The sequence below is a fragment of the Anas acuta genome, chromosome 8, assembly GCF_963932015.1.
Source record: "Anas acuta chromosome 8, bAnaAcu1.1, whole genome shotgun sequence".
Taxonomy (NCBI): Eukaryota; Metazoa; Chordata; class Aves; order Anseriformes; family Anatidae; genus Anas; species Anas acuta.
Genome location: NC_088986.1, coordinates 9,147,777 through 9,168,856, shown reverse-complemented (window position 1 = coordinate 9,168,856; position 21,080 = coordinate 9,147,777). Strand labels below are relative to the sequence as shown.

At 40.6% G+C, this 21,080-nt stretch overlaps 1 protein-coding gene across 2 annotated transcripts; it reads right to left on the bottom strand.

Moving 5' to 3' along the window:
• Positions 1-2,558: 2,558 nt before the first annotated feature.
• STIL (STIL centriolar assembly protein) lies at positions 2,559-21,072 on the bottom strand. Of its 2 annotated transcripts, XM_068690113.1 has the most exons (16): positions 20,922-21,072; positions 20,684-20,787; positions 18,912-19,027; positions 18,621-18,808; positions 17,388-17,635; positions 16,495-16,578; positions 16,250-16,336; positions 14,440-14,587; positions 13,206-13,315; positions 12,237-12,351; positions 10,354-11,409; positions 8,887-9,052; positions 7,913-8,138; positions 5,752-5,944; positions 5,037-5,287; positions 2,559-4,076 (listed from the first exon to the last, which is right to left on the bottom strand). In XM_068690113.1, exons 2-16 carry the CDS (start codon positions 20,773-20,775, stop codon positions 3,251-3,253), a joined length of 3,906 nt encoding a protein of 1,301 aa, XP_068546214.1. In that variant the 5' UTR covers positions 20,776-20,787; positions 20,922-21,072; the 3' UTR covers positions 2,559-3,250. The 2 variants fall into 2 exon arrangements, with proteins under 2 accessions (XP_068546214.1, XP_068546215.1); XM_068690114.1 differs by lacking the exons at positions 17,388-17,635; positions 18,621-18,808; positions 18,912-19,027; positions 20,684-20,787; positions 20,922-21,072 and adding an exon at positions 16,911-17,359.
• Between the last annotated feature and the right edge of the window lie 8 nt (positions 21,073-21,080).

Genomic DNA, 21,080 nt, shown 5'->3' with positions numbered 1-21,080 from the left:
ATTTGTGCCAAGCCCCGAGGAGAAGGGCTCGGGGAAGGGGGGAAGGAGCCCCGGGGGTGCGCGGGGCTCGGCACCGGCAGCGCGCCCCGTCGGGGACGGGCGGCTCTCCATGCGCTGGGGGAGGCGGGCGGCGGAAAATCAACGAAATCGCTGAAAATGAGGAACGGGGGGGCCGGGACCGGGGACGGAGGCGTAACGGGAAGGGCCCCGATCCTTTCTGCGGGGACCCCGGGGCCGGAGCCCGGAGCGGCCGCACCTGCCGGGGGGCGGCGGGGGCCGGGGGGCGGCGGGGTCGCTATTGTGTGCCCGCCACCTGCACGGCCCCGGCCGGGGGGGTGCGGGAAATCGCGGGGCTGTTTTTCTTCCTTTCACTCCTTCCCCTCAGCCTCCCGCTCTGGATGCGGCCGTGGGAGAGGTTTCGCCCCGGCACCCCCCCCCCCCCCCTTCCCCTCCACCCCTCCATCCACCCGCCCCGGGGGATGAGCTCGGGTGGCGGCGGCCGTCACGGTATGGTAGGGGGGGTTGCTGTCACGATATACAAGGGAGCCGGCACGATAGAGGGAGCCGGCACGATGCGGGGAGCCGGCACGCTGCCGGCACGGTGCGTGAGGCTGCCGGGCAGGGTCGGTCACGACAAGCGGGGAGCCCGCCGTGCCTCCAGCCAGGAAACACGAGCATTTGCAAGCCGGCTCCTCTAACCAACAGGAAGCGTTAAAGATAGAACAGCCGGGGCTGGGCCGCGCAGATTAGGAAGCCGAGCATCTTCTGGGCCCCCAGACCCGGGGGGAGCATTGCCTCCTCCGGCCCGGCTGCGAGCAGAGCCCCCCCGGGTCTCCCCCCGAGCCCCCCGGCACCTGCCGGGCTTCGAGGAGGGCCAGGAGCTGCGCAGCAAAACCTGGAGGTGTTTGGGTTTTGCTAGGATGAAGGGGAGCTGGAAATAATAGGGGAAATAACAGCTCTAAGGGGCTGCCCCCTCCCCGCTGCATCTCCCGGGGCTCAGAGCAAACCCAGCAAACTGCGGGGATTTGGACCCGGAGCTGCAGCGGGTGCTTTGGGAAGCAGGCAGCAGGCATCCCAAAACCTCCCGGCCCTACACCGCGAAAGGAAAAGCGGTTTTAGGGAAGGGTGGTTTATTTTTTTCGGCCAGTAACTGAACGTTTCAGTGGCTCAGCTCGCTGTCCAGGATCATACACGATTTGCGTAACTTAATTTAATACCACACCCTCGTCCCGAGCTGCGTGCAAGCAGCGAGCCTTTTGTTTTCAAATTGCTCCTCGCCTGCAAGCATTTGAAGAAAGTCTTCAAAATATTAACCAATACAACTGTCATCTTCCTGTGTTTCCAGACATTTTACAATAGGAAACAAAGAACAAAACCCTACAACAATAGCTCAGAGGTATGAATTGCCTCATTCATCCCAGTGGAATGTCCAAAAACATTAACTATTTTTTGGCTACTTCAGCAGAAACCAGGCTGCCGGATTGTAAGCTCGCGCCTGACCCAGTAGCGCTTTGGAGTGGGAAAGCCTCCCCTTCTTCCCGGCACGGAAAAGTAGTAGCAGCTTTCCTGAAAGGAAGCGAATAGTCTTGGTGATGGAAGAGGCTGCTGCGAGGAGAAATTCTGACACAGCGTGAAGCTGCCACCTTCCTCTCTCTATACCCAGGCAGCTCAGCTTTGCTCTGAAAAAAATAGTGGCTTAATTCAAGCCTGATTCTTAGCCCATAAAGGTGGTAGGTGCTGGAACTCTTACTGTAATAAATTAATTAGCAATTAGTCTATAATCAAACATGCCATAAACTAACAGAGCCACCCCAGCCCTTCAGCTCTGAACGGGAAAAGCCTGGGACTTTGGTGGAGGTTGCTTTAATTTCTGTTTTAACACCCTTTGAGCAGGAAAGACGAGGTCAGCACCGTAGGCTGAACTCGTGTTGAGACAATGCCATCATAAAAACAAAGTTTGTTCACACTCCCATTAAGCCCGAAGCGTGCTGATGCACCACAGCCAGGGAGAAAACAGATGGCACTATGTCATTCGGCCCCGTCCTCCTCGTTACGGATGGTGGGAACTGGAATAAATTGCGACTTCCACCGCCACGGCCTCATTTCCAAGACCAGGAGGTCAGAAGGGAGCCGTGTTAGCTGCAGTGACGCTGGTGGAGCCACGTCCTTAGGACTTGCCAGAGGAAGCTGAGCTGTCAAAGCCAGCGCTGGGCACCTGGGGCTTCCTGAGCCAGGAGGAACGCAACCAGCACCACAATCCCAGGAGTACCTATTACACCTAAACGTCTGTACAGAATTCCAAGTCTGAACAGAAAATCAGTAGCTGAATTCCTCAGTTTCCATAATCCCGTAATAGCAATCCCAATAATACGCTGTAAAGCTTTCAGACTGATCTGTGTTAATGAGGAATAATTTATTTATTTTGCTTACCCTCCCACCTAACACTGGGATTCCTGAAGAGTTATTACCAGGTGACATCCTCATACTTCTTTAGCCATTCTCAACAGTGACCAGGAATTAGCAAATGTCTTAAATGAAGGCTACACCAAACAACTGGAGATTTTTTATTTTTTTAATGAAATCTTTGACCTTTATGAGCAATTCGTAGTTATTAAATAAATAGAAAACATTCATTCAGAAAAAAAAAATCACAAAAGTTATGAAAGTGCTAGTTGTCCCCGATTTCTTTATAAAATTTCATGATACAGAGTCTGTTACATGTGCCTTCCTGTCTCAATTCAAAATAACTTTATGCAAAGTAAAACCATGGTTATAGTTCCCTTCCCACCCAGCGCAACCCCACACACAGGAATCCAAACGTTTCAGCAGACTTCTAGAAGTTAGTGCTTTAGCTCTGCTGCCCCTGCTCTGCCACACCACAGCGATGGCTCACAGTTGGCACACACACGTAAAAGTCAGTAGTTAAAAAATTCAACAGAAGAGCATTTAAATAAGCATCATTATTAAAGCTTCATTAAGGCTTCAAGTTGATTCACCTCCTGGATACTTTAAAATTATGCTTAACTGTAAACACGAGTGCAAACATACTTCAACGCTGACCAGCACTGACTCGACCAGACATCTAGAGGTGGCTCTCAAACTGGGCTGAAAGCTCAGTTCTGCAAATTTTAATGTTGCTACAACAAAGAGACCTCATAAAAGACAGCTTAATCCTTGGTTTCCTGCAGTCTTTTACAGAGGGGTCCCACTTCGATTTGAAACAGCATCTGCCAGTTATCTCTGGAGATGTTCAGAACAACTTTGGCAGTTGCCTGAGTTGTTTTACATCAAGAATGGTGCCAACCGAGTTCATGCTGTGTGACTGGTGTAATGTTTCAAGGGCTGAAGTATGCAGATTTCCAGGGAAAACTTTAATATCTCCTTCATATTTCCTGCCAGGTTGTTCAGTGAATTCAACCTTCCCAGGTAACAATCTGTGGTTTGATTTTAAATCCTTCAAAATCTCAACCGAGTTTTCATTTGCTTGTTCTGCTCTGGGAGGAAAAAAATCGTTTGTAATGTTTCTTATCATAGGACCATTTAATTCTGGCAGAGGAGCATTAGCAGTCAACTCTCTGCTGCAACTTTTCAGATGAGCAGGGAGTCTTTCATCAATTCGTTTGGATAATTGAGTCCAGTGGTTGAAGCCATCCGACACAGGGGTGCAGTTGTGCAGCGCATTTTCACTTTTGTCAGTGCCACAGCTGCCACCTTGAATGTGCAGTTCCTCTTCATCCTCACTACTGTCGTTGCCCTGTATCAGTCCGTATCGTTTCATGTACTTCTTGGTGGCAAAGGACATATTGTTTGGTGAAATTAGGCTAAGGCCCACCATGCTCTTGTCCACATTTGCATGTGAGGCGTCTTGGAAAGAGAAATCGGGAGGAGGATTTGGGCCTGAGTGACTGAGAGAAAGTCTAGATAACTGATTTTCACTGAGATACTTGAGTGCTATAGCGTTTGCTTCCATGCTCAGGTCAACTACGTTGGGAGTTAAGCCATACATGCTGACGTTGGCAAACGACATGTAATTTAGTCCAGGAATCACTGCTTCGGGATTTATGCACGCTAGGATGCTGAAATAAAGCAGCAAAAAGTTAGTTTAGCGTTACAGGAAAAGAAATATGCATTTCACAGTATAATCTGATCATTTCATTTTGCTCTCCGCATTGATTTCTCCTTCCTCCTGAGCACCATAGCTTGAGCAGGCTGCTCAGTGCTGAGGCCAGACATCCTGCACGTCCTGCAGAGCAGCTCTCCAGCCAGTCATGCTGACAGTGTTCAAACAGTGTCTTGGAGAACTGATGACATTCCCTTCTGATTCAATACTGACCACAGCCCTGCTACCAGGAAGAACCAACCTCTAACAGATTTCAGAGCTGATTGTTTTCTAAAGCAGATTTGAGCTATTGTCGACTTTCATCAGCAAATGAGAAATTACCAAATGCACCACCAGAAATCAGGCTATGGAGTTGTTTCTTTCTCTATTGAGCTGGAGACCTTTGCTCAGAATTATTTATCAACCATGAATGTGGCAGAAAGAAGAATCCCATCCCCTGCCCCAGCTTTGAAGAAAAAAAATCAAGAATTCTCATTTTGTCTTACAGGTTCACTTATCAGCATATTATGGACTAGAATAACACCAACAAACTGCAGCCAAGAAGGAAGCAAAGAAATTCTGGAAAAGTATCTGATGAAATTAAAGTGAAAATGACAGAATAGAGCTCAGAAACTGTATGACTGGAAATAGCTTTTGATAAACAGCTGAAGAGAAGATTAATTAGGAGACTGAGTTTTGGTTTACCTAACACTTACACAATAGTATTAAGAAGACAATAAGGATGAAAGTAGAGGTGTATCAGGCAGTCAGCCCTATCCATAAGCAGCTACATGAACAAGACCCATGCCTCACACTTCTCCAGAAATGCAGCTCTTAATGATACATTTTAACTTTGGGTCAGCCCTGACATAGCCAGACACCTGGACTCAGTCTTGGTAGGTCTAGAAGTTACTACTCAACATAACCAGTATTTTACCTGGCATTCTCCACTTTGTGTGTATTTTTCTTCATTTTGCTGGGCGATTCAATTGTCACTCCAAGACTCCTCAGTTGCTTGAGCGTAGCGCTAATCACACTCTCTTTATCCACCACTCCCGTGTCAGCCTCCGAGTCCTGTTCTGTTGCATCATCACCACTCTGATACTTAGGACCATCATTAACAAATCCTGTTTTTACTGGCAAGTGATCTTGCTCTTCTGAGGACTTTAAGAGATGGTTTACTTGGCCCTAGAGAAAAAATGGGGCAGGGAAGGGACCACATTGCCAAAATTATCATGACATGCAGGAGTTGTCACGAAAGCAAACTGTTTTGTTCTTTTGTAATTTACTACACAACTAGATGGGCTAACAGCTTGTTTGACAGACAAGCCAAACTCAGATTCAGTTCAGATGCAATCACATAAACTCACGTCAGTGTACAGGAACACCGTGCTACCTTACATTTCTGTAAGCTTTCTGTTAGAGTCTGTGCTGAATTTAAACATGACATTCTGCTTCAAGATTAAAGCCTCCATCCTTGAAGAGACTTGAGGGTAAAGTGCTGTGCTATTTTAAAGGGCGTTAATTGGGAAAAGTTAACTGATATCATCTTTTAACTACAGAATTATATATTAGGCAGTAGACAGTACTCCATGTATGCACAGAAGAATTCTGTTGCATTCAGATTTGAATATGAAATTTCAATGAATTACCAGCAAGTGCTGGTAGAGCTTCTGATCCTCCGATGGACACCGGGGCAACAAGGAGGTGGGTGGCTCCAGGTTTTGCTCACTTGTTACCACCACATGGTTGCTGGCTCCCTCTGTTGGCTCTTCCTGTAAGCACATGCTTGCACTTTCTTGCAAGGATGAATTGTGAACAAGTGCTTGGGAAACATTTTCATTTCTGAAAGAAACCATTGACATAAGCAGATATATTTCTTTGAAACAGAAAACAAAAGGCATCGCTACCGGTGCCTGTCTACGAATACCAGAAAAGGAGAAAACAGACCACTGGAGATAAAGTCTAACGTTTCTTGGTTGTCTTCTGCCTGAAACTTTGAAAGAAAATGACTGCAAAAAGGAGCAAAAGCCTTTTGAGGACTGAAGAAACACAGCCTGCAGGGTAAGACTACAGCAGCCTCAATAGTTTTTCAAATGATGATTTACAATCAGTATTGGCTTCTCGGGATTTGTTAAAACTCATTGTCACTGACTTACCCTTAAAGCAGATAAAATAAGTCATTAAAATTTTGGAGTTAGTCTTACATTTTCAATATCTTTATGGACACTTAAAGCCTTTATGAGTCATATTTTCCATATGTTCTGAAACATTACTAATTCAGAAGGTATCTTTTTTTACCATTTATTCACCTTGGTTTTAAAAAAAAGTCCTGTTGAAGTTTAAAGACCACATTGGAAGAACTTCTCAAAGAGTTCTAAGTACATACATACAGAATGCAGACCAAATATCACGAACTGAGAACAAACACCCCTAGTTGAAATGTTTCTCTATAACAACAAAAGTAAAAGAAATCATAATCTGCCCTGAAGTTTACAGATAAAAAGGGTAATATTCTAGAATGAGTTAAACGATGCTCTGCATCTGCTGCTGTCTGGTGTGTACATTGCATAAACCTTTTGAGACCAGACACATCAATAGTACTATCATCCCAAAGAGATCGTTAAGTGACCCTCCTTCCCCTTCCCGTCTCTTCTCAAGAGACAAGTGTAAGATAATGGAATTTCAGAACCTAAACGATCAATTGCCTGTGTTGAAAGCGATAAGATTTAAATCACGTGACATACTAGATAGTCAATGTAGGTTATCAGTTACTGTTATACTAACAATTATTTATCAGTCCCAAAAATGTCCCCCTCCTCTTCAAAGAAGTCTGAGTGATACTCTGTGTTCCTGCCATAAGACACTTAGAAAACAATTTCACAGATTTATGTACCCAAGTTGAAGAGAAACTTCAGATGGCATTTCTTTAAAATATGATATTGAAAAGAGTGATTTGAATCAGTGACATTACTGGTAGTGTTATGTATTTGTAGATAATATTGTAATCAAGGACTATGAACATATAAATTTTGGCCTAATTATCATCCATCTTTCCCAATATGATTATTTTAGAAACCTAATTTAACTGGAAGGATATTCCCCCTTCCTTTGGCTTTTTATACTCAGGGAATATTAGATTATTAAGTGTCAAATTGTTGAGCTGTTCCCTGTTTAAAAATAACATCCATACAGATAACTAAAAATATTTCTAAATTAGACTGAGATTAGTTATTGCTACTTGAAGAATCTGACCTTAAAAATAATGTAGTTAATATCAATGAATGTGGCACTTGCATACGCAATATAATTAGGTGCAAAATGTGGAGAAATTCAGAAGACATATCATAATCAGTCACATAATCATAAGCCTCTCAGAACTGAAATGGTTCTGAATGCTGAAAAGGAAAAATCACTGTAGGAAAGCAAATAACTACGGCAGTGTCCCCTTTCTGCTCAGGAGTTAAGGTAAGAAAGGGAATGCTGCCAGCAGCGTACGTGCTTTTCCAAGCTAAATGCTCTTGCCATCAGCTCTTGCTGATAGGTAAGCCAGTTAAATGCGTATGACTGATAAATACAAACTCTGAAGACAACTGTGTTTTGGCAAGCCGTACAATTCAAAGCATAATTAAAAACAAACAAACAAACAAACAAAGAAGGGAAGGAACACAACTGAAGTCAGGTGACCATTTTCATAATTCTTGAAAAAGAATTTCATAATTCTTGAAAAAGAATTATGAAAAATTACAAAAAGTAGTAACTTCTTCAAGGTAGTTCAGCTTAAGTGAACAGGAGATATTTCTGGTTACTTACTGGAGAGTATTCTGATTAGCTCCTTCTTCCACGAGATGAATACTGTCTACAAAGCTGGGCATGTCAACCACCTTTAAAGAAGAAGCAATACTTGTATTACTTGCATCTTGCTCAGCATTAATTGAAATGTTTATGTCTTCCTTAGAAATCTCTGCATCCTCTTTCTTTCCTTGTGGTATGGAGTCATCCTGTTTTTCTGAGGGTGCATCCCAAAATAAGCTAGCACCTAGAAGAGAAGAATAAGATTTTTACTCATTTAGGAAAGTCATTACTATCTTTTGAGACCGTTTGGTTTCGTAAAGCTAGAGCAATAATTTGCTCACATTCAGGTTTTTTTCACCATTTCAAAACTGATTTAAGGTTTAGAACAGATAGGAGTTGCCAAAACATTGTTCAAGTGCTACGTTACAAAGTATGCTCCCAAAACATCCCATACATGTTACCAAATTCCTACAATAACCAAGATTTTTCTATGGATTAAACAGGAACTGATACGTTAATATGTAACCTTACAGTTACACCTGCATAATTTGCTAAAATTAAAAAGAATGCAGTCTCCCCTCTACGCACAGACCTCCATGAGTTACAGAAGGCATGCTATCAATATTGTATTTAATAGAACACCAGATAGGATAATAGTTACTACTTTTCTAACTAGTGTATTAATAATAATAAAAAAGATGTGGATATTTTCTTACAACAAATCATAATTAAAAATATAAGACCTTGCTAAAGCTATTGGAAAAATAACTCCTCCAGTGATGGCAATCACAATCTTTGCAGCCCAAAGACCAAAGTAACTCCAGCCCAAACTCACAAACACAAACAAACCAAATTTGGCTGGTTTTGGTATCTAGGCATATGTTTGCCAGCATTCAACATTTCTGCAATACATTCCCTTCTCTCTACAGATAAAATCACAGAAATATCCAGAAAAAGCAATGCCAGTCTGTTCTTAAGGAATAAAGTGTTACCTGTGCTCACAGCAATGCTCACACTTTTTCTCATGGGCAAAGCTGGTGAGGGCTGAGTTTCCATAGTAACAAGTTCCCCTTGCTTCTCAGGCTGCTGAGCATTGCTAGATGAGGCTGTTTCGGAGGAACAAGCCTGACGAGCCTGTGCTTCCAATAAGCGTTGGATCTGTAACAGTTATCAGAATGGTATCGTTTGTACAGGAAAATATAGTAAAGAGGCAGAAATGAATTATTAAATTTGGATCCTCTAAGGTCTGGATTCAAATCCAGGATGTGTTGCCACAGAAGTCTGATTAACATCCCAGTTCTCAGCCGTGCATGCAGCATAAATCAAAACATCAATTTTGACACTGGCAGAGCTAACAAATAAGAGGTTTTATGCATGCTGGCAGAACTACACCAAGAAAACTTGATGAAAGCTTATTCATACCACACTTGCTGGAAGTATTTTCTGTCCCCTTCATTCATATACAAAGCCTATTGCTCACTTACCAGCCAAGCTTTTAATATGCCAACTGTCCCTACACTGTGTTAAACCAGCTATGTATTAAATCACAAATACAAGCACTTAAATGATAAAATTAGGGTTGCCCAGGCAATCTTTACTACAGTATTTCTATCCACCGTTTGTTGATTAATTCACAACTCCAAAGTATTTATACCATACGGAGTGGTTTCCCTCCTTCATATTTCAAGAGCTTGATTTTACAAGCAGGAACTGTATCTATAGCAGATTTCAGCTTAAATTTTCTGGTTTAGGCAGGAAAAATATGTATTGCCTACAATTGTACTATTCCCATCAATTCATCACACCCTGCAGAAGTGTAACTCGAGGTAGGTACTTTCAAGGAACTTGACTTGGTATCAAAATAAAACTTAGTGAGTCCAGTAAAACCCAATTTTCCAGCCCAGCAACAAACACCTGATGAATCTTGCCAGTTTGCTGCAAACAGACTGTTAAAGTTTTCTAATCAAGAGTCTCAACAGCTCAGGAAGCTGTAGGCTTTAAAGGTGGGTGAAGTAACACATGACAATGTTCTGTGCTTCACCTGTATGCTTACGTTAATGCCAAAGTCTATAGTCTGTCTCTAGCCTGGATACACACACATATATATACACAAATTTTTAACATAGAAAAGCATATATATATAAGCATGTATACATATATAAGTATTTATATAGAAGTCACATCAATTTGCATTATAAAAGTCTGCCGAAAGGGAAACAAACCTTAATGTTTTGGAATTATGACAAAAATAAATACAAAGCTTAATTAGCAAAGTCAAAAGTTTCCATTGTTTTAAGTGACATCAATTAGCAGAGCTAATTCCACCCCCAAACCGGACGTGGTATGATGAGCTTACTTGTCCTCATGAGAACAAACACTTAGTTTAATTCTTCTGGTAGGGAAACTATCAAAGCATAACCACCAAGAGGGCAGAGGAGAAGGCAGACATTTCAACAAACCTGGGCTTGAAGTAATTTGAGTTGTCTGTCTTGTTCTGTAAGAACCCTGTAAGCATCTGGAGATAGTCCCATCATCCCATTATCTGATCCTGCTTTAGAAGCAGGCGCGTGCAGGCATGGTGAGTAGGCTCCACAAAACTGTGGACTAGAAGGGCCTGCACTTGAAGGCGGTCTTATCCCATGTGACAAGCTATTTTCAAGAGAACAGTTCCCCATTTTCCCATGGCATCCCATGCTTATGGGGTTACTCGTGGTATATCCTGGATTGCAGCAAATATTTGGACAAATGATATTTTGATGGAGCACTGTACATGGACTTTGCTGGGCCATCTCTGACGGGACTTCTGCTCCGTGCTTGGGGCTCATTTTACCAATTCCTTGCCATGAGTTTATTGGATTATATTGGACAGAAGCAGGAAACTGACAGTTGCATGCACTGGTTGGACAGCAAGGTGGAACTTGAACTGGCATCTGCAGTTCTGGTGGCCTTCTGCAGCTCTGTGGTGGAAAAGCAGAGTTGTAGAGGACTGGCTGTGTAACAGTAGGAAGTTGCCTGGAACTGGACACCGAGGTTCTTCGAACTGGAGGCTCTCCCTGCTGTGCAGCTCCATCGGGATTTAATGCAAGCCTTTGTGGTGGCCTTCTGGGTTGATGCTCAGACGCATCTGGGGAAGGCCCACTACAAGGAGTCGAAGGAGAAGATCCAGAACTTTTTCTTGATTGAGGACAGGCATTCTTACAGTGCAACTGCTGCTGGAGTTGAGCTTGCTTGCCCCTGGAAGGCCTTGAAGGTGGAATTTTCTGATTCAAATGGTTTGGTAATTGCCTCAAAGAAGGATCTCCTACATTATCAGGCAAGTTTTGTTTGTCGTCAGAGTACTGGCTGGGGTAATACATAGATCCCAAGCACCATTTCTTTTTAATGGGCTGATGTAGCACTCGAGGTAGACTTTTAGCACTTGAAGTTCCCACAGGCTTAGGCAACTGTCCCGATTCCATGAAGCTCCCATCCAAAACAAGGGACAGTTCAGGAACTGAAGGAAAGATCTTGGTAACCTGAAGACAATTACACAAGCAAGTTTAAGACAGCATTTTAAAGTGAGCTTTCTGCTCTTCACATGCAGAATTTTCCTAGTGTTTCTCCAAGACAGTTTTTCCATTTAGATCCAGTATTTGTCTGTTACTAGCTCCAAATCAACTGTATATGGAATACCTTTTTAAAGCTTAGAGAATCCAGATATAGAAAAAAAGATCTCCAGGATAATTCTTATACAATGGTACTGCTTTCTCATAGCATAATAGCCATGTCTATGAAACAAAAGCTCTATATCAATCTGAAGTATGAATCCTTCCCCTTCCAGAGATAGGCTACATATTCCCTCTTATTATTGTTAGACCCAGTACGTAACAGACCCCATAAGGAGGTCAAGAAAGATGTGACAGTTGTGGATTATCAGATATGTTCTGTTGCAGGTATTTCATTATATTTGTACACACTTGAGTTTAAAAAAATATATAATTAAAAAAACATTATATATATTTTAACCCAGAAATATACAAGAAAGGGAGTTTGCAGCACCCTTCTTAACCTCAGACACCATGGCTATTCCATATAATATTAGACAGAGTCCTTAAGTAGAACCTACTATCTCTGTTCCCAAATGCTAGCATATGCAGGAATTGGTGTCTATAGCCCTGGCACAAAGGCACGCTGACTAGAGACAGAGCTAAGACTCTCAGTCCACTTCAGTTTTGTTTTCCTCCTGCTAGCACTTTGAGATAGAAGCTTTACATTCTCTGACCACCTTACAATGAGCTTCGCTGCTTAAAGTATCACATCTTCTAAAATCCGAGATGCCCAGAGCAATTATTTATTTAGTTACCTGTTGACTCACTGGGTGTGGACTTGGAATGGGTCTTGGGGATAAATCCTCATCTTCCACACCGGAGTCGTGATCACTTGCAGACAGCTTACTGGGTGAACAGCCGTGGGGAGGACTAACAAATATCATTAGTCAAACAGAAATCTTTACTTGTCTGTTTTGGTAGCACTAATATGAATCTTCATGTTTGCCACTGTGCAGTCTACAGTGAAATACCAGCATCATTTTTTCCTAGAAATAGTTATACATCTCCCTGGTTAGCCAGGGAATTCACATGGAAAACAGCTCTGGGACCAAGCAATGAAAAGGCATTTGCTGCTTTTGGGCGATTAAAAAAAAAAAAAAAAAAAAAAAAAAAAAAAAAAAAAAGGTACTAATCCTCTCTCTCCACATCTCTCCACAGTATTTAAGTGACATTCTAACAGTGAAGCACTGATTTATGTTAGAAAAACGGAAAGTAATAAAGCAAAGATTGTTTAAAGGAGATTGAAGGCTGTCTTACAGCCACAGATAACCAAAAATTTGATGGATAAGTCAGGTTATATATAAGTCCCAAAAATCTAAGTTTCAACCTATCTAGGTTTCAGCTCTGAAAAGTCAGAAGCAAAACTGAATTTTTAACAACTTAAGTAGATTTCAGCTAGAGATTTGGATCAAAGGACACGGAAAACTTAATACAATGAAAATACTAAGCTCCATCAGTAAAGAAACATTTGTAGGAATATCTGCTGTATAAATTACAACTACTAGTAAGAAGAGTAGAACTATTAGTATTTTTCTCTGGCTATAGAGTCAGCTTAACCATCTTACTTGAACATAAACTCTATGAATAAACACAAGCCCATTCAGATTTTAATGCAAGGTCATCACTGTAGTCAGAGTTAGCCTGCCATCCTGCACAGCAGAGATCAAAAAATCTCATCTGAAAAATATCTGATTTTTTGCACAGCTGACATCTGAAAGATTTACCTTCTAATAGGAAGTTTCTTGCAGATTCTGCTGAAGAACTCAGTTTCTGCGTTTTGGTTTTCTGTACTCAACTCAAACTGGATAGGGATCTTGTCCGAAGGTTCAACATTCTGAAATGGAATTTTATGTATTTGTGAAGCACGCAGATTTCAACTTTTGATTACTGAGGTACTGCTCCCAAAGACATAGTTTTAAGGAAGTTTATATCTGATTATTTGTTGCTTGGCCTTTACTTTCAATTCTCAGTTCTTTTACCACTACAAGGAGGCAGGCAGCTTCCCTTCCTGTTTAACGCTGTTCCCCCTGCTACTCTGTAAAGTAGTTGGCCTATTTATAGCCATGAGCAGATGCTTCCTTGCTGTAACTGCTTAGATGCTCTTCCACAAGCCTTTACCATCAGAAGAAACAGTAACTGTTCTATGCTGATTCACATACATCTAGGAAAATCCTGGAAACAACAGAAGCAAGGCTCTGTTACTGAAGTTTTGCCATCTGCAGAAAGCTTTTTCTGGAGAAAGCACACAGTAGAACAGCACAGGACACGTAACATTAACTGCTTCTCTACCAGAGCCCAGAAGCATGTACTGAGCAAATGAACAACTCAGCCTCAGGTTCTGCACACACCCAGGAAAACATTTAAACAAAACGATATTCCTAGGATTTCTGCAAACCTTTTAATTTTCCCCCAGACTCTGCATCCCATTCTTTCAAACAGTTACTTTGCAAAAAGATGGAATTGCTTCTGCTTTGTTACTGCATCACAGGAAGAGCTCTGCAGGTTAGCAGCCATTGAACTCCATTTTGCATTCTTAGCTTTGCTCTCCAGAAAGAAAATACAAACATGCATCACCCACAGCAGTCAATGGAAGCATCCAGCACAGTATACCAGATTAACAAATGCTATAGGAAATCAGAATAAGAAAGAACACTAACAAATTCCAACACAGCATGCTATTTTTTAAAAGACAGACTCTTAAATGCCACTGGAAAAGTGAGCAATTCCTGACTTGGGTGGTGCTCTCACTCTGAGACACAAATTACAATAAATCACTGGGGAAAAAAAATAATAAAAAAAAAACAACCAACAAACCCACATCTAACTTTAAACAGCTACATCATTTTTAAATGCTGCAGTTTCATTTGGGTCACATTATAGTGACCCCTCCTTTAAGTACTTACACTAAAGTTGATTTTTTTAATCTACCATGATGCAGTAAGGAGCCAAGCCACTTACTTTAAAGAGGTGTACAGTTTCATTGCAAGTTAATAGCTGAAACCCTAATTCAGTCTGTCCACGGCATGGAACACACTCATAAAACTCTGGATCTTTGTGTGTCAATGAATAAAGCACAACAAGAAACCTCCCAGATTCTGAGAAAACCCTAAAACAGAAAAAAAAAGTACATATCTTAAAAAAATAAGAAACAGGAAGAAGACCATTAGGTTCTCAATATATTGGGCAAATAATCAAACAATTTATCAGTCTCGTGACTTACTGTATTTTGAGTGGTACTGAGCCATAGACAGAACACAGAGGGACTTACAACTGATGCCATATGCAAGAATCAAAGCAAAGTAGAGAAACAGCGAGAATAATTTTTATACTTTCTAGCTCAACCCTTCAGGATCACTTAGTACTTTAAATGAAATCCTAGAAGTCTTCAGTAATAGTATAGAAGAAAACATTATAAAAATTATAGTGTTTTTTTTTTTTTTTCATAATTCAGTAGAAGAGATTATAAAGACACGCAGCATGCATCATTCCTCAGAATTCCAAAAATGCTCATCAATATTAAAAACAAATTTTTTAAAGAAAAGGTATACTGAAGGTGTTTTTTGTTTGGTGGCTTTTGGTTTTTATATGGATAGGGGACAGTGTGACACAGCAGTCAATATTAGCACAGAAGTAAGATCAAGGATAAAGAAAACAATGTGCATTTCCAGGAAAAAGGTACTGCTGCTTTCAGAACAATTTTATTTTATTCTTTCCAGTTCTATCTGGGATAGAGAAAGCAGTAAGAACAAGACGCTCAAAAACCATATTCCCATACAACTTTAAAACGATTCTCACAACTTAAGAGTTAAAAATATATGATGTACAGATTGAACAGTTAGCCTACAGAGGTTAATTCTCTTTGCATGGTTCATCAAATCAACCTAATCCACTTCCAAGATAGAATCAGTGAAAGTTAATGAGAGTCAAGCATCTAACTTGACTGCCAAATCTAATAATCTAATTGGGGTCTTATCTGCATTTGTGTGTCTTTAAATTGCTTAAGGAAAAAAGTCTATTCAGTAATTACAAACATCTGTTCACCAAATGTGTTTTCATTTTGTAATTTAAAAGCAAGTATGAATAACAGCATAAGAAATTCTTATGCATATACTGCATATTCTAAGGTTTAATTTACCAGAAGAACATTTTAAAACTATAAAGACCTGAACTCCCTCCTTCCAGCTTCCATATAAAATAGAACTTGGCCAATATTACAGGTGAAAAGACACAGAAAACGTGGGATGATTATTTACTAACATGACACTGAAGAAAAATCAGAATGCAAAAAACTACAAAAATAGACTACTTAGCAGGAAGTCATTACAAGACAGAACTAGCTGCAAATCTGTGTGCTTCAATGTGTTGGTTAGATACAAGCGGGGAGAAACCACATTCCAGAAAGCACCCATAAGAAAAGTTCAAAAAAACCCAACAGCTAAACACACCACTCCTTATGTAAGTGTTTCCTGCTTGCCAGATCTTATTTAAACTGAAGAATGCAGTGACCTTAATGACAGTAAATATTTACCTTCTTCTTTCTTTGGGATATTGGCCCAGCTCGCTAACGCTTCAGTTATAGTTTTCAAGAGATTTGAGGCAGAAGTCAAAACCAGGAAGAACAACTAAAAAAGACAGACCCACCTCCTATACAACACATACATCACAGAATTCCCCCAAATATCCTCGAATTTTTTATTTACCACACATTGCTGTGGGATACGTTTTTAGGCATCCCATAGTTTCTATGTTTTGTAGACAAGTGACTTGCCTTTCTTGAATTGAAGAACTGAATAAGTATCGCAGGCAGCATGCCCAAACTTGAGGACTACTGATATGAGTAACTCCACTCAGCCAACTACAAGTAAGAAGAAATATCCGATTAGAGACCGCTACATTAGCAAGTTTCCACTACATATTCCCTCAAATACCACTCAAACCAGTATGTGTATTAATATATTAATAGATATTTATCTATTTATTAACACACATCTATGTTTATGAATCTACACTTACACTCCAACTAATGGCAGAGCATATGCCTTCGGATCAGACTCAAGCAGCAAAAGTAGTTTTCTCGTCTGGTCCATAGTAAGGTAGCTGAAACAAAGCAGAAGTTGTGTTTTTTTTTGTTGTTGTTTGTTTTATTATCATCACCATTAGTACTATTAATATTTTGGAAGTCAGTCTTTCAGAAAAATCCTGAAAAGAATGATGAAAGTTTAGAAAGTACTGCAAGAAGGAAGTCTGAGAAAAAAAAAAAAATCAAACCCATTCTTTCTCCATACTTACTGCTTTTCACTAATTCCCTGTGTCAATCAAAAAATTATCAAGCACATTTGCTTAATATTCTGGTAGTTACAATGAATCTAGAAGTGCAAGTCATGTTAAATTTGAATAACTGTCAGGAAGGCATTCACAAGGTCTCTCACCAAATAAAATGGCATTCAGTTGCTTCAGATTATTTTCCTGCTCTATGCTTAGTTCATCCTATTAAAGCAGTTACCAGTCAGAATGACAATTCCCCAACACCATCTTTATAAGCACAGTTAACAGAAAGAGCTTTTGTTCACATTCATCTGATGTTCGTTCTAGGGCCAGCACTGCTATCGTTACACAAGCTGGATACTGTTTGTAGCTGTTTTGTTGACCAGACATGCCTCAGCCTGCCCCAGCAGGAAGGTACTTCTACTGAGGTCAAAAGCAAGAGCTACTAGTTGAACAACTTAAGGTTTTTACCTGATCCCATTTCCTGCTTGTTTATAATGTACTGTTTTTCTAGGTACCAGAAATCGTGTTCTTTTCATGTCAGTTACTTTATTAAAAAGCAAAGCACTGAGATGCCTCCTACCTTCCTCTTCTAAGGCATACAGGCCACTTAAGGAGTTTTAGCATCATCCTTTACTTACCCGCATTTATAAGTTCCTTGCACTTGTGCAATATTCATAGGACCATTCAAATTTCTTGCTAGGGCTGTGGGAATAATTGGGACAGATTTCACAGGGGTGTATTCCAAGATATTTGCTGCAGTAATAGAAGCCCAGTGAAAACTGAAATTTAGATTATCCAGGTTTTCTGTGAAAACAATGTGAGCTCTAACAGTGAGCAGTTTAGACAGGTCCAGTGAATCTTTACTGCACAGGCTGTGCTGCAGATCCTACAAGTAAGGGAAAGAAAAAGAGTTAAACTATACAAAGTTGTCTTCATATTACTACTACAATTCCATTTTTACTGCAGTAAGAACTCAAATTATTCATTAGCCAGTGCTGCAGTAGGCACCTTATAAAAAAAGATAAGCCATGCCTCCAAAGCTCATGGCTATACTGAATATAATGAATAATAATGTAAAATATATTTGAAATTAAACACATCTTAAATGCATTTGCTAGCCTTGCTTTATAATATATTCAGAAACCTGGGGATACTTAAATTATATAAAAATTAATAAATTAACAGCAACGAGAAGGCTCAAAGTGGACAATTGAAGCTTTCCTACGTGCATTCAAGAAATTTATATTTTGACATGTGGATGTATCACCATGAGAAAACCAATGTAAAGTGCTATTTGTATGAAAAAATACATAGTTGAATGTATCACTGCAGTAACTACAGGCAAATGATTACAGAAATAGGTGTTTTTTCTGGATTATTTATCCACAGAGCACAGAATAGTTTACACATTTCAGCTATACCTACCAGCCTACACAGCCTTTACAGGTTTTCTTGCAAGTCACTTGCTTAGCAATACTTTTAATGAACTTTAACGCAAATACCGCAACTCGCTTGTGATAGATTTGAAAGAAAAAGCTGTTCTTGCTTGTTTAAATAAGTGTGTTTCTATCACAGTCATCTTGCTCTTTTTCATGGTCAGACCAGCTGAAAACTTCTGGTGAGACAGCAAGATTTTAGTCGAAGATAAAAGAAAGCATAATCCCTGAACTTCTGTGAAGACCACTGATTCTGAGTAGTTTTCAGTGTGCTTTTCAGTGACACTCAACCAACTAAGTAGTTTTCCTCCAGGCACTACTTTTCTAGTTTTGTTTTAAATTGGTGGGGTTGGAAATTAAGACCTGTACATAGTCCAATCTCCTGCCTAGATGGCAATTTATTAAGAAACCCAAAAGTTGCCAGCAGCTGCCTACCTTAAAAGCCAAGCTGATATCTTCAGCACTGTGGACTATAATGCTGCCTGAAGAAGGTCCCCAGGCATTAACTGTACACCGAATCAAAAAGTCTCCAGGAAGAGATGCAGTTGGAACTTTGCCCGATCCACCAGCAACTTCTCGGCCAGGATCAAAACGGTCTATTGTTAGCTTTATGCCTTCCCCATCTTGAAAATAAACAAAAAGAGTCCAAGAGCAACAACTCAGGCTCCTTGATAAAGGCTTATTCAACCAACTGCTATTGGCTGTCTACTTGATATTTAAAGTTACCTTCATCCACTGCAAGAGTCCCAAGTAAAAAACAGGCAAATAATTTCTTTTCACTCTGCTTAGCATGGCGATAGGCAAGTCGCAAGGTTTTCTCCATCAGAAATAATTTTGGATTTCTAAAGAGAGACAACAAGCAAATTTAAAGCACAATTTTTTTTTTTTAACGTGCTTTATTGTGCTAGCTTACGGATCTTTTATCCTCCTTTAAAAAGAAAATATACAGAAGCAGCCCAAAGCTCTAAACAGCAAAAAGATAAAAGTTAGTAATACTGCATAAAATATGCATGGGATTTTATCTCTTGTTCTGTGCATCACCCCAATCATTCACATTCAAGAACACACTTTAACTAGAAGAGATTCACAGAATGCTTTATACGATTATCTTAACAAAAATATTTTGGCTTGATTAATCCTGCAAACTAAGGTCAGAGTGGAAACATTTTTTTCCCCTGGAGAATAAATAACAAGAAGAGAGAAGAGCCTTTTCAGCTGAAGAGCAACATTGTTATAGAACTAAGATGCATGCTAGTGAATTATTTTAATATAAGGTGTACAAGTTAGAAACATTAAGGCTAAAACACAGAACTCAAGTTTCATAAATCTAGAGAGTAAATAAACCACAAAGCTTAACTAAGTTTGACAGGGTGCCCTATCATTTTAGCCCAGCATTGAATGCGGATTTAAAAGCTACAGCAGCCTGAGCTCAAAGACACAGCAATGTCAGGAGAAGAATTATGTAACTTATAAAATCACAACTCATTAAAAAAAGGTAAAATGGTAAAAAGTTTGGAATTTGGGTTAGTAAGTACATCAACATTATTTTAGCTCATCATAGCTTATCTAATATTGACTTGGAGAAAGTTCAAAGAGAAGCTACTGATTTATGTGAACACTGTGAAGATGACTCATATCCTCTTATCAAGATTAGAGAAGTGCCTTCATAAAAATTAAAGTAATTAATTTTAAACTTGGCTAAAACTTGGAGATTTAAATTTAAACTCACACAGCACTATGTGGAAAGGAGATGTGGAGGCTGCTCTGACCCGTGCGTAAGGGATGCCCACCTCTTTACCAAGATTACCCATATATGAAGTAAATGCGTTATATCCTTCTCCTGTCACAATGACCTTCATATACTTGCGTGAATATTGAAGATCTTGCTGTAGATATATCTGTATGAAAATTGTCCTAAGTAATAAAGATCAATTTTTGCTCTCTGTTGATTTTAAAAGTCAGGTTTAGAATATCCCGCCCTACAAGTTCACAAGTGCTTCAGATTTTCCTCCAGACTCATTCTAACAATAAATAAATAAATAAATAGATAAATAAATAAATAAAAACTTTTGGTATTTGAACCCTGATTTCTGAAGCAAGCAAAACACTTAGCTTCAAGTTTTACTTGAAGCATGCTATCTGTGTTCAGTTTGCCAAAAAAATACTTTCCTTTGGATATTTAGAGATAAGGAAAAGCAGGTTAAAGAAAGCTACAAGCACGCAGTTACTTCTGCACCTTTCCACGTAGGAAGCGAACCGAACGCAATTGTAGTTTAGACGAAGGTACCTCCAACCCACCTGACTGCAATTACCCCACAGAAAGAGAAACTTCTTAAACCCTTAACTCTTTCCAATGAAAAACCCTATATGCTTATTGCAAACACACCGGTTGTTTCTTTCTCCTTTGTATTTTTTATACACTATATACAGAAGATAACGAAGCTTTGAATCGCGTAATACTTATGTCAGCCACCAGCTGCCTAAAGGCCTCTCCGTACCTGTAGTAGGCGATGTGCGACCCCACGGCCTCACCCATGGGCGCCGGGTCCCAGAGCGCGCACCGGGCCAGCGGGAAGCTGAAGGGAACCATCCTGAGACAGCGCTGGGAAGACGGCAAAGAGACAAAGTAAAGCGCCGAGTTCAGCCCCACGTTCAATTACCGTTTTTCAGAAGGAACAAAGGAGTAATTAGTTAAGGAAAAACACCAAATTGTTGCCCCGGAGCCCCCCTCGTTACCTGCGGGCCGGGGTCCGCCTCCGGCCCTGAGGGCGCTGCCTCAGGGGAGCCGCCGCCGCCGCCGCCGCTCCCGCCGCTCGCCCCGCGCCCGCCGCCAGCCAATGGGAATGCAGAACCGGCCGCGCTCCCGCCCCCTTCGCCCTCCGGCAGCCAATGGGC